This window comes from Zea mays, chromosome 1, assembly GCF_902167145.1.
Source record: "Zea mays cultivar B73 chromosome 1, Zm-B73-REFERENCE-NAM-5.0, whole genome shotgun sequence".
Taxonomy (NCBI): Eukaryota; Viridiplantae; Streptophyta; class Magnoliopsida; order Poales; family Poaceae; genus Zea; species Zea mays.
Window position 1 is genome coordinate 54,492,946 of NC_050096.1, and position 14,005 is coordinate 54,506,950.

Sequence of the window (14,005 nt, forward strand, 5' to 3'; positions counted from 1 at the left end):
TGTATGCGACCGCTACCTTTGAGTATGACTCCACTCCCCAGCTTCCGGTACCTAAAAGCTTGAAGAAATAGAAGCAGCAGGTCAGGTGGTTGCGTGGCCACCGGAGAAATCTGTATGTCTACGACGACGACTCGTGCCACGGCGTTACCTGGTGATGTCAGGCTGCTCTGCTCGCGCTGGCGTGGGCGTGGAGAGGGCCATGGCGTCGACAACCGCCATGTCTAAGACCACCCTCCGCCTGGAGAGCGCGCAGGTCGCCTTCAGATACGGAGCCCTGCTGCGGGCCGCCGGCCAGACGGCCGCAGGTACAGGGAGTAGCCTCGAGGTCGGAGACACCCATGGCGAGGAGGAGCTTGTCCGGTCGATCTGCGGGGACGAATCGACGCCGGGTGTCCTCGCCACCGGGGTGGAGGCGCGGTCGCTAGGGTTTTGAGCGAGATGACCGCGACCGCCGCGCGGGGAAGGGGTCACAGTCTCACAGAGCGAGATTGGGGTGGCAAGGGCGAGATCACGGAGCGAGATTGGCGCGGACCGGGGCAGGGGGGGCAGCCGTCGGGCAGAACCGTGCACCGTGTGATTGTGGACGTCTACGTTAGTGTCTTATGTAGTAGTATAGATATAGATTTCAAACCATCACATGCAAAGTGACCAGGCTGCATGTGAAATTAGACATAGAAAATATAAATTAGAGATGTATTATAAATTGGTACTAACATATGCTAACCGAAGAATACAAGCTTAAAAATAAGGGTACCCTGAAAATGAAGTAGGGCAGTAGGAACTTGTAGAGCAACAGTCTCAGACTACAGTGTTGTCCTCTCCACAGCAGGCGGTGAGGCTGAACCTGAAACAAAACACCACACAATCTCAATCTATCCCTCCATGGAACCTAGCCCACATCCACAGTAACCTCCGGTGTCGACTGCTGCATTGGCTTCTGCTCGGCCCCCTCGTCCCTGCATCCTCCCAAATGTAGCACAATGCAACATAAACACTATCTAAAAAGCCTAAACTCTAAACAAAGGTTGACCGACCGCTTACAGTTTAGCGTTTAGGATACACTAAAAAACGGTAACAACTTTGTAGTTAAGTCGTTGTTCACTGTTCTAATGTTCCACCTTTTCAAGCATGGACACATTTGGTATGCTCAACACTTATTTTAATTGTTGAAAATGTAGAATCTATAGTATGTGCTACAAGGGTTGCAAGCACACTCAATACAAGCTGGATAAGTGGATAGTTGAAACCAGAGGAAACATTTTTTATGGAACACTCAATTTGTGTTGTTTGATAAAAAAAACTTCTGAGTTTGACAGATAACCCAATTGTTCACTTCTTTTTTTATTTTTTCTCATTTCTTTTGTGTTGGTAGTACATGATTTTCAAACTAATTTTTAGTTTCCATGTCATTAACTCAACGGGAGCAATTGGGTTATCTGTACCAAATTAAACCTTTTTGGCAAATTCGAAACTCTCAGTATGGCAAATGCCTGGCTCCAAGAGTCCCTGATAAGAATATCTCATTATATCGTTTCAAAAAAGCATAGCTCATTATCAACCCATATGGTTAATTATTGTGGTTGTAATACACAAGTAGACAACCATGTTATGATAATACTGGTAGATGGAGAGGACGGAGACGCCGATGGAGACGGTGATGCCGAAGGCAGAGAAGGTGAAGGGCGAGATCTGCACCACGGGTGAGCGGCCTCTGTCGGGGTGGGGCGAGAAACGCGCTTGGGGACGCTGGGGACGCCTGCTCCGGCCTCTCTGTCAAGCACTCAGTTTTATTACTGAGATTACTCTGTATAGAGATTAAAATACATGTATAGAACTAACGCTATATACTGCTCCATCACAGGCGTCCGCTTGCTGTGCAGCGACATCCGCTGAGTTGTTGCCTTGCCTTCGTAAGCTTCTCCATGCGGCGAAGGGGTTGTCTCCCTCCGTGAAACTGCAGTGTGCGAGCACTCATCAATGATTTAGCACAAGATAATAATCTTTCTATCTTCAAATTTCAACTTTCAGATATAACGCAACAAATACTGAAATTATAAAGTATTCACCTCAGATCTGTGTGGTAGTTGTTATTCACTATTTATAAGTATCTGGTATTCAATGGATATCATTCAAATAACCATAGTACTCCACAACTAAGCTAAGTCGTTTAACAGAGTAATACATGTAACCTTTAAGGTACTGTTTGACGTTGGTTTGGTACTATTTCCCCTTGTGTTTCTGGCAGAAGTCCAAGCATGGTTAATTATAGCTTGGGTTGTGAGCCTAGAGTTTCTGTCTTCAATATAAGAAACAAATCTAGCTGGAAAGTGAAGTAAGTGTATCCAAAACAGACATAAGTAATTGCCCAATTAGTTGAGATATTGCAGCTATGGTGGACATTATTGTCATTAATACATTTATTATGCTGAATGAAGGTAATGAAATTGCAATGAAAAAGCCAAATGACAAACGAATTAGGTCTGCAGTTCATACAATTTGGGTGAAAATAAGGTCAGTACAACTTAAGGAATGTATGAAATAACAGGGTGAAAGTAAGAATGCAAGGGTATAACTATCATATAATTCAAATGATCATTGGTGCCAATCCTTCTATTATAAGTTCAGAACCAATCTGACAGGGAAGAAACATTAGGTTAGCCATACTAATCAGCATACAAATTGAAGAACTGACATGACCAGCCACAAGACAACATATTATTGCTAAAAAATGTTTAACCATGGCAAAATTGAAAGTGAACAGAAATATAAATTTAATTTCTTTAAGTCCTGGAGGAAAAGCTCGATGTCGTGGGACACGAGAACCGGTTCCTGTCCTCTGAGTCCCGGCGCCTCGAGGTCCTCGTGTCCCAGGCTCGCGAGGAGGTCGCCGTCGCCGAGCAAGTCGCCGCCACCAATGAGAGCGAGGCCGCCACGCTCCGCGCCGAGGTCGAGCGTCTCCAGGGCCTCCTAGCCGCAGAGAATACCAGAAACTTCAGGACGAGTCCTTGATTCCTCTCACCTCAATCCCAAAGTGCAAGGCGGCGGACTCGTCCTGAAGTCCAAGCTGAGTATCTCGGATTCTCGGGGAGCGGCATGACCTGCTGCTGCTGCGGGAACGGTGGGACCCGTGAAGGAAGGAGGCGAGCCGGAGGAGCTGCGAGTGAAAGTCGCCGAGGGTGACGAGGTCGATGCTCTCCCAACGAAGGGCGGCCGAAGCGATCCTCTCCGGCCTCCCTGCAGGGCGCAACATAGCGGACCGACGTCGCGCCGACGGGTGACGAGGAACAGGGGTGAGGCGCGGGTACCCGAGGACCGGTGCATGGTGTAGGGGGTGCTGGATCCGAACCGGGCGCTCGCGGCGGTGGGGACGGAGTCAGGATGAGAGGGCTACCACAGATCTCGCACAAACAACACTGCGGCCATGGCCACGAGATCCTGCCTACCATGGAAGGCCTCCTTCCGTCGTGCGCGCAGGGGGCAGGGGCTGGAGAGCGGGGGGCGGTGGCGGGGGCAAGAGAGGTAGCGTGGGTTGTTGCGGCTCGCTCGCCGTGCGTGCCATGGTGGGCGCGCGGGGGCTGGGGCTGGAGAGCGAGGGGGCGGTGGCGGGGGCAGGAGAGCGTTGCTGCGTCTAGCGGCCCGCTCAGCGTGCGTGCGTAGGAAGGAGGCGGGGGCTCGCGCGGCGTGTGCGGAGGAAGAGGATTGCGGGGACGGATTGCGGCGGCGGAGGCGCTGATTGCGGCGACGGGAGCTACAGACGCGGACGCGGGAGGAGGCAGAACATGGCGCACGCTGTGAACGCCTACGGTAGTGTCTTAAGAAGTAGTATAGATATAGATTCAAACCTACTAGTTTTTACCATTTTACCCATAGTTAAGGTCAGTGAAGAATATCTAGGTTTGAATCACAATAAGGTCAAGAAATGTGCATTCATTGCGGACTTGAGTGAAGAACCTACATTATTCGTTTCGATAGGCACAATGGTCCGCAGCTCCATGCCTAATTAGCGTGTAGGTAAAACAAATTTTATCTGTGTTCAGCGAAATAAAACACATGCTCGTGTCTGCGTGTTATGCAGCTGTTCTGCTATGGATTTGTTTTTTCGCGTTTGCGTGGAATGTGTTCTGTAGCGTGCCCAGCCAAGTCACAGGACCTTTTTTTTATTTATGTGTTCTGTATAGAGATGTCAATGAGGACCCGATACGCGTCAACCCGTGGGGAATTCCCCTATTAGGGTACGGGTATGAGACAAAATTTATCCCCATGGATATGGATATGAGACAAAATCTTCACTCATTGGATAAACGGATATGGGTTTAGGAAGCAATAATCCGAACCCGATTACCTATGAATATTTCATACGTGTACACCTGTCATATTTGTATGAATGAGTTGAGGCCGAGCCGGCCACCAAGCCCAGCACAACAGCGCCCCAGGCTCTAGTCCTAGCCCAACAAGGCAACATGGCAAGGCAACTAGCAGACTAGCAAAAAATAAAACCTAAAATAACCAACTATATGCTACGCCCTGCCCAGACGACGATGACGACCATGGATTCTTAGGCGCCAACGAACTCAGATGGTGACCAAGGAAGGTGAACAAACTTCATTTCTTCATTTCTTCTATCGGTCCTGAAGTACTTATTTCTTTTCTGATGGATGGATGAATGGATCATGGTTCATGGATGACTGCTTGCCGATGTGGTGATGTCTGAAATCTAGATTGTTTGTGCTACCTGTTAGTACCTAGTTATCCCTTAATTAGGGATGGGACCTATTGGGGACCCGAAACCCGAATGAGGATGAGTATGGGATGAGTCTTGTACCCATGATGGATATGGGGATAGATCAAACATGATGGGGATGAGGATGGGTATGAGATACTATAACCGATGGAGAATTCCCCGTTGATATCTCTAGTTCTGTACTGTGGCTCGGAATGTTTTTTCACGAGCCATCTGAAGCCGTCCAAGCGCATCATAACGGCAAGAAATTCCATGGCGAGGCTTCATGGGTAGGGATGAAAACGTGACGGGAAATTCCCGTCCCATCCCGTTTCGAATACTGTTTTTTTCCGATCGTTTTCGAATTGTTCAAGAACCGATTAGAAACGGTACGAAAACGATTTAGCTAGTTTTTCGATCGTTTTCGTATTTTTCATTTTCGAGTCGTGCTAATACCGTTTTCTACCGTTTTATATAATATGAGATAGATCTAGCACATAATTTATTTAAGTTATAGACTTTTGTTGTGTTCAAGTGAATGAATACGCGAAAAACAAATGTTATAATTACTCTAACTATTATGAATGATGAAAAAGAGTTGTTTGTGTATTTCTAAATCTTAAAAATTAGGCAATACATCACTTTATTATGTTTTTGATAAAACTACAAAATAGTTATCTTTCCGACTATAGTTTATTGTTTTCGATCGTTTCCGAGTAACCGACACTTCCGATCCTGTATTGCGACCATTTGGTTTGGTTTTCGTTTTCGTTTTCGTCCCGACCAAAAAATATAAAAACAAAAACAATTTAGCTATTTTTTCGATCGTTTTTGACCGTTTTCATCCCTATTCATGGGCCTATACTGCTATACCCCACCATGCACCATGGTCCAGAGTCGAGAGAGGCAGAGGTGCGCTTCCCCGTGAGACTGTCTTCAACGGTGAACGCCTCCCTCCCCCCTCCCATTCTGTAGCGGCAACAGGATCCCCCTATACACTGCATCGGTTCCCCCTTCAATGCCCTCAATACCACAGCAGGCTTCTCTCTCCCTCTCCGTCAAGCGTGACGCTAAATCGTCCTCCCACCTCGCTGTTGTCATCGAGTGCACTGCCATGGACGTCATCGTCCCGCTCCATAGGTTGCCGCGCCACCGAGCAGAGAACCAGTAGTTGAGTTAGCTGTAGCGCAATGTATATTTTAGTAGCATGGTGGGATTTAGAGATATGGTATAGAGGAAACCATTGCAGAAGGTGAATATATAGGGGGAGAGAGGGTGATGATGTGGCATGGAAATAGGATATAGGGGGAAAAATTTAGGGGAAACCGCTGTAGACAGTCCCGGGCAACTGGTGGGTGTCGTCCTCCTCTTTGCGCAGCAGGTTCTCGCCTCCCCCTCCCCGCAGCTTCTCTCTCTCTCTCCCCCCCCCCCCCCCCCCCCCCCCCCCCCCCCCCCCCCCTCCCCGCCCCATCGTCGGCTAAAGGCGATCGTCCCACCCAGAATTTCCCCCCTCCCCCGCACCCCCCGCAAACATCCTAGCAGCCCTATCATCGCGCCGGTCCCGGCGGCCTGCCGGCCTCCTCGCACCCTCCCAGGTACACTCCGCACGCGGCTCCCCCCAGTTCTCTCAGCTCTCCCCGTCCAATCCAGTACAATCCACGCCGTCTCGATTGGCCGACGCCGCCAAGTCTGTGTGGGGTGCGATCGGCTCGCTGGGTGATCCTGATTGGAGTCGTGGATTCGTTGGGTCAGATGCAACAGGAGTGGAGGGGGATTACCTTTTTTTGTCGCGACTGCCGACTGGGGTCCGCGTATGCGGGTCGGGGTGGGGGGAGCGCACGTGGTTAGGGATTGTGAATTTGTGATCGCAGTACGAAAAGCTATGTCAGACTGGGTGGGGTAGACGAACCGGGGGTCATTTCAGGTCAATTATTAGGTGCTGTACTATGATAGCTTCAATCATCTTCGGATCTGCCATATCGTGCCATTCACTGGTGGAATATCTTGCTTACCTCAAGGGTTTTAAGTCTTAATCCAATAATCAGGGTCTTGTAGCCGTAGGGTTTATGTCCTAGCGCGCCCCCCATATATATACACACACACAGTAGACAGTACAATGCTCATGTGTTGCTGCGGCACACAAAAATAAATATTACACTTTATCTTTGCCAAAAAGCCTAGAATTGTCTGAGTTGAAAGGAGCCCTGGGTGGTTTTCACTGCCTATCTATGTGGTAATGGACCATTGATAGGGGGAGAGGAATAAACCTATGCGTTTCGCGTTTGATACAGGACGATCGTCAAAACTGGTGCTTTAAAGTAGTATATATATAGAATACGTATGTATGCATATGAGCCACCTGGTTCTGTTTAGCAACCAGATCCATAATTCAGAGGTTCAGGTGGACCCACGTATCATTCAATCAGTGGCAAATTTCCAACTGTATCATCTTACAGATTCTGTCCATAATAATATCAAATACCACATTAATTTGGATTTGTGATGAATTGATGATGAGATAGTAATTAGATACAAATACTACTGCCTTCTTTTGCAGCAGTAAGAGAGTTACTGTTATGAATAGGAATATTGTTAGGAGGACGGCATATATTTTTGTTGTGGGAGGTAGTTGAATGAGGCTCTAGACCTCAGTGCGGCTTAGGGCCAGTTTGGTAGAGGACTCCTTCCTGAATCCTGATGCTTCTTGATTCTGTGATGAGAGTGCTTCTGGTGGGGACCAAGGTGGGGAGCAGGGTAGGGAGTGATTCTAGATTGATTCTAGCAGTGGTTGAACAGAGAGCTATGGAGAATGTTTTTTAGCTCCCAGTTCGTAATAACGGAGAAGTGATTTGCATCAGCTCCTCACCAGAATCTAGTTGCATTTGAACTATTTCGTAGGGCTCTTAGGCTCTGTTTGTTTGAGCTGCAACTTTCTAAGCTTTTTTGAAAAGCTGCTGCTGGGCTTTTGATTCCGAGAAGCCAACGATAGCTTTTTAGTGATGTTATTACCTTCCTAGACTCAGTAAGCTATAGAAAGCCTATAAAATTAGGCTTCTCAGCTTCCCACATAAACTCAGCTTTTCTGAGCTTCTGGCTTTCAGGAAGCTAAACCAAAAAGCTAGCTGTTTGTTTCAGCTTCTGGCTTTTTACACCGAGAAGCTGGTGAGAAGCTCAAACAAACAGGGAAGAATCTCCTCTGAGGAAGCCGTGAGTGGAGCTGTATCAAACTGGCCTTTAGGTGCTGTGGTTGGTCACTGCACCCAGGAGGCTGGGAAGGAGGAAAGGGATAATTGATTCAATCTCTGTTTGGCTTCTAAAAGTACTATTCCTAGGTTGGCAATGACATCTGATGGGAAATAACAAACCTCCAAACTTAGCCGTGAAGCCAAACAACATGCTACCAAGCCAAAAAAAAATTCTAAGCAAACTGAGATATTCAAGCATCACACCTGTACTTGGCCTTATGGCTCTGACGTACAGGCTTGCACCGGGGAACCTGGCCTGCCTCATTGTGGAGACTCCACAGTTCACATGACAGTTGAGGTCAGTGCAACGTTGTCAGGTTATTATCAGTTATTATAGCTATAATGTGTCGGTTTCTAGCTTCGAAGAAAGTATGGATGGAATGATGCTACCTTGACCCTGACAAAAAAAATATAGCTGATTCTTTATTGCCTCCATTGCAAAAGATGTTGAACCCACATTGGTCAAAGAATTCCTTGCATATGACCAATCACCAAATACCACTGACACTAGTTATATTTGGTCAGTTACATTTTTTTTACACGACCTCTTAATAATTTACCCTTATTTAATTGAACTTCTCCTTTTCTGTTTGCAGAGTAATGGATTAATGCATTAAGCAAGGTAATGAAATGTACCAAAAGTGACTTATGGAAAAGAAACAGAGCTTGTTCACTGCTCTGAATGAGGAACTTTAATCTGATGCAGTCTCAAAAGAGCAGAGTTTTGGGAGCAATGTCATCCTCTTTGCCTATTCTGCCAAATCCTTTGAAAGGGAGCTTCTCAAGGCCTCATAACCCCCAGCATATTCCTATGTTGAGGCAGCTGCCTGATGACTCTATGCCCTTGTGTATTGACACACATCAGTCTGCTAGTTTGCACCCAAGAGCTGGTGTTATCGGGGTACCATATTCAGGCTACACTGCTAGTCCACTTGATTCTGTGTCTAACCTTGATAGCCAGACAATGGCTGCACCCTTTATTTCTCAGTCATCCAATTTTGAAGCTCTCCAGTCTCTATCTAATAATACCCCAGAAACACACACTAAGGCAGCCTGGTTCACATCTTCTATGGATGTTTCACCACTCAACACAGATAATATTGCTGCTTCTGATGTTAATCAAATCCAGAGTATACGTCCTGCTATGACATCTGATGAGAGTGCTACACAAAACGATTGGTGGGCAGATATAATGAATGATGATTGGAAAGATATTCTTGACGCAACAGCTACTGATTCCCACTCAAAAGTATGTGAGTGCAGAACCATAATGAGTAAACTTGTAGCTCCGTCTTCTGTTCTTTTAGTTTAGAAATACTCTTCTTTATTATGACATATTACCTCCGTTCTCGAATATTTGTCGTCTACTAGTGCATTTTTGAACTAAAACACGACAAATAAAAAAGAACTGGGGAGTATTAAGTTTGATACTAAACCTACTGGTATGTTTGCGCAAATATTTTATGACATTGAAACTGGAGATTTTTTTGCTTTGCACATACTACTGTGACAGACAACTGCAAATGAAGGTTCCCTTACCCCTTATGAGAAATTGAGAAGCCATAGTGTTATGCAAGTAATTAGGTCTAGCTCTTCAGTTTTTAATTGTTTAGGATGTCTTGTTGAAGTGACCGTGAATATACGATAAGTGATTCCCAACATATTATTTGAATAGTGATATTGTACATGTTAGATTGACCACTAGAGGTACCATGTTAGAATCTTTTAAGAACTTTTCATGTTATTAACGCTAAATGGTTACTGCTGGAAAATTAAAGTGCTCTTGCCACATCTCTTTGGTACAATATAGGCGTCAGTTATCTGATTTTAAGATAGTTGTAGGCTTGTAGTCCTGTAATTGTCTGTGATACTAGTTGTAATGACTTATGTTTTTTTTTCATGACTGTTACTCCCTTCTGTTATAGGCCATGATTCAAATTTCCAACTCAGCTACATCACTACCTGCAGTAAATCAGTCAGCTTCATCTCATAGTAGGGAGATTTGTCCTGTTGCTAGTCCTCCCAATAGCAGCAATGCTTCAGTTGCCAAACAACGGATGAGATGGACCCCAGAACTCCATGAATGTTTTGTAGATGCTGTAAATCAGCTTGGCGGTAGCGAAAGTATGTCTGCCCTATTGGCATTTCCCCTCAAATAGTTTAAGTTATGAACCCTACATCACATCATCTAATGCATGTGTTTATTTATCTTTTCTTATTCCTATTCAGAAGCTACTCCTAAGGGTGTGCTAAAGCTTATGAAAGTTGATGGTTTGACTATATATCATGTCAAAAGCCACCTGCAGGTTTGCTGTTTAGCTTTCTAAGTAGTATTCTTGCCCAAAGGAGGCCTTTTCATTTTCTTATTTGAACTCGTTTGTGTTGCAGAAGTACCGCACAGCCCGCTATAAACCAGACCTGTCAGAAGGTTTATTTGCTTGGCCTCTTCCCAACCTATTTTCTCTGCGTTGTGGATTACATTTTGCATGTGAAATGTTGGGGTCATGAAGCTTTCATCATATTTATTTATTTGTGTCATGATAACCATGTCGTGAGGAATTCTGTGTTGCAGACAGCATGCATGCATGTAGCTGGATCAAAATAAGTGTGAGTTGTTAGTGTTAATATTACACTTCTTTAAATCATTATGCAGGTACATCGGAAAAAAGGACAGCCACTGAAGAGCTGGTCCTGGACCTGAAAACGTGAGTGAGATACTTGCCATATGTAATCCTTCATTTCACTTGATGGTGTGCTATTTGTCTCTTTTGATGGTAACTGTTACCATGTTACTGTGTGATTCCACATGCATTGAAGCGAAGCTCTGGAGTTTATTCACATTTGGGTTATGGTTTTGATTGACACTCATAATTTAGCTTGAAAGAAAATGCTGTTTGAGATTTTCTTTTAGGTGTTACTGTGAATTCTTAAGGATTGCACAAAATAAGGAGGCACTTAAATGCTTTGTATTCAAGGCTAATGGAAAACAACATTCTGCGTGTTTGAACCTTGGTTTGTGGCTTTTGTTGGGTTTCAACTCTTACCTACTCTAACTTGCTTGGGACTAAAGGCTTTGTTGTTGTTGTATCTGGAGTTCTGGACATAGTGTATATATAAGTGCATAGCAAAAGCTATGTATTTAGAAAAACTAAAACATATTATAATTTGGAATGGAGTATGAATTAAAGAAAAATATTCTTTGTACATCTCTTGAAATGATGGCAGAGTATTAAAAGTATCGTCTTTGCCATTTTGATTGCTAATTATTTGCCAATTTATGCATGTGCAATTGGTTGATACTTGATAGTGGTTTGAGGAATATGCTTTGTTTTTTGTTCATAATGATACTAAAGCGTGTCTGGGCATGTATGGTTTGCTGTCCTAGAATTGATCTATTTTCTGACTGTTCTAAGCTGACACATTTGCATCCATCGATTTGCATTATTTCCCATGCAGTAAAGAATTTTGAGGGCTATGAATTACCTACAAGCTATTTCAAATCTATTCTTGAAGGGCCTTTTTACAACAGAAATGCTTATACAATCATGGTCTGGGATTTAACAATAGATACTCCGAGCATAGATCATGCCCTCAGTGTTCGATGCATCTGTCAAGTGTCAACGCCCTCTTCTAGTTATGGAATTGTCATGATGTGCATTGAGCCATTGCATTCACTTTTGTTGCTTCTTTTGAAACATAAAATCTAATTTGAAGGTTTTCCTATATGTTAAAGTGCATTTTACGATCATCATTGTCTGTTACTTCTTGGTCCATGATATTGGGCATTCTTGTATAGGAGCATGGATCTTACTGAAGCACTGCGCCTTCAGATGGAAGTCCAGAAACGGCTTCATGAACAGCTTGAGGTACTAATTCTAAATTCAGTTAGTGTTGATTCCACAAGGCCCTGTTTGGTTTTCACGGATTGGAGGCCTGTAACGATTCCTAGTCGGATTGCTTCTCTAATTTATATAAGTTTTGATAAGCTGGAACGAATCCTTCCTGGACACAAACGAACGGGCCCTAAGTGATTTTGCCCAACATTAATATTAATGCCAATGAAGCTTGCTTTATCCTAACACTATATATATATATATTCCTATATTGCAGATTCAGCGAAAATTGCAGTTGCGGATTGAAGAGCAAGGAAAGTATCTGCAGATGATGTTTGAAAAGCAGAGTCAATCGAGCACGGAGAAAGTCCAGGATCCATCCTCAAGGGATACAACAGCTAAACCGTCATCTAATCAGAGCCAGTCTACAAACAAGGATTGTGGTGCAACCATGGACCCAAATGGAACAGGAGGCATCGTACGGACTGCAGAACTGGGAGAACGTTCGTCTGAATTAGGTGTAAAACAGAAACTCGTAGAGATCGAAGAATCTGGTACCGAAGTAGCCACAGGCGACAGATCTAAGATCTCCCAAGAGAAGCGGCGCAAACTGCAAGATAGTTAACATATCGGTTGCACTATTCAGACATAGCTGTTCAAACCGTTTGCTTGGTGAAAAATTGGTAATCTGTGTGTCGAATTCGACTATTGATCCGTGAGTCCATTGGTGAGTTGTACCGCTCTTCAGTTAGCCATATATATTTATAAAGGATCCAAAGGAGGACCAAAGGAGAACTTCCTGGCAGCCGTCTTTATAACATTAGCAATAAGAGCTATCCCCGAAGTTATGGGGTAAAATAAGGTCTTGAAATTTAGCTTTGTTTCTGAATTCCTCCTTTTCTTTTGTTTGGGTTGAAGTGGTCACCGAGTCGATGTAGATGACCACATGAATGAATTTATCGGAAGCAAGCTAGTGCTGTTCCCTATTGGCATAGAAACCAAATATTGAAACACGAACACTGTTTGATGGTGCAAACTTTTAGAATGTAATTCTGCATCGATTTGTTTGGTGGTGTTGGGGTCTTCAAGAAATGAGGGAGCGATAGCAGCCTCGTATAAAGCAAATGTAACGACTACGGTCACTTCTTATCTGTATGTGTATGATGGTATATACCCGCTAGAGCATATAATTATGGTCCTAAATATTGGTACAACCTATCCATGTCAACAAGCTGCCTTATCCATACCAACAGATTAGCATACCAAAGAATCCACCAAAATTTATTGTTAACAGTTTATCAGATAATATACTTGTCACCGTAGCTAGAGCAAACTTGAGAGGGTTTGGCTGTCTTATGGGTGTATAGACACTAGATGAGGGTACATATAAAGCGAAAATTTATGTATTTTTAGGTGTAGACGCACTCCCTAAAACGAATATACATTCACCCCGATTATGATACCTAACTATTCGTACATTCTATTCATGTCAATAAACCATATTATCCATACCAACATTTTTTTTTGTCCACATTAGCACTCCAAACAATCCACTAAATTTTATTTTTAATAGTTTATCTCTTTATACAAGTAAATATAAGTTGCTAATTTCATTTAAAATTATCCATGATATCCGCAACTATGCGCGAGGTACGGTATCCTTCTAGCTTTTAGAATTTCTCATCTTCACAACTTATTTTTAAATTAAAAGTTATATATTTATACACAAGTTTTATCATAACCTTTTTATTAGATACATTGTTGGAACTCCATTTGCTGTACAACATCTTTGGAAAACTTCATTGAAATAAGTTCTTTAGCGAAAGCCATCCAACATGTCCCTAGTGAAGATCACGTTAACACTTAAGAATATGGTACTTAGTGATGACAAGTAAAGTTTATGGCTAAGCATACTATAACACAAAGAAATAATCCTAGTTGTAATAACTAAGGACAAAGAAGATGTAGAAAGTGATCATGATGTCATGAATGACTTCAATGACCTATAAGGTGCTGGACTTGAAGAAAAGTCTATTATTATTATATTTGTTATGAGTTGTGTCTCTGTTTGAGCACGCATGACTAGATTAGTTGTGCACTTAATGTATGCATCTAAAAGAATCTAGATAGCTCGAGTAGTTATTTGAATTGTATATACAAAATTTTGCTACAAAGGCACAACACTTGAAAAAGATGATTAGTATAAC

General features: G+C 43.6%; 1 protein-coding gene across 11 annotated transcripts; it reads left to right on the forward strand.

The window, feature by feature from the left end:
* The first annotated feature begins 6,052 nt into the window (after nucleotides 1-6,052).
* Nucleotides 6,053-12,855, forward strand: LOC100382084 (uncharacterized). Of its 11 annotated transcripts, none has more exons than XM_035959157.1 (10): nucleotides 6,059-6,101; nucleotides 8,201-8,263; nucleotides 8,562-8,587; nucleotides 8,672-9,214; nucleotides 9,891-10,089; nucleotides 10,195-10,271; nucleotides 10,354-10,393; nucleotides 10,619-10,670; nucleotides 11,762-11,831; nucleotides 12,076-12,855. In XM_035959157.1, exons 4-10 carry the CDS (start codon nucleotides 8,699-8,701, stop codon nucleotides 12,421-12,423), a joined length of 1,302 nt encoding a protein of 433 aa, XP_035815050.1. In that variant the 5' UTR covers nucleotides 6,059-6,101; nucleotides 8,201-8,263; nucleotides 8,562-8,587; nucleotides 8,672-8,698; the 3' UTR covers nucleotides 12,424-12,855. The 11 variants fall into 11 exon arrangements, with proteins under 11 accessions (XP_035815046.1, XP_020393489.1, XP_035815047.1 ...); XM_020537893.1 differs by lacking the exon at nucleotides 6,059-6,101 and adding an exon at nucleotides 6,185-6,315 and having other exon boundaries at nucleotides 7,822-8,263; XM_035959153.1 differs by having other exon boundaries at nucleotides 6,053-6,101; nucleotides 7,822-8,263; nucleotides 8,562-9,214.
* The last annotated feature ends 1,150 nt before the right edge of the window (nucleotides 12,856-14,005 follow it).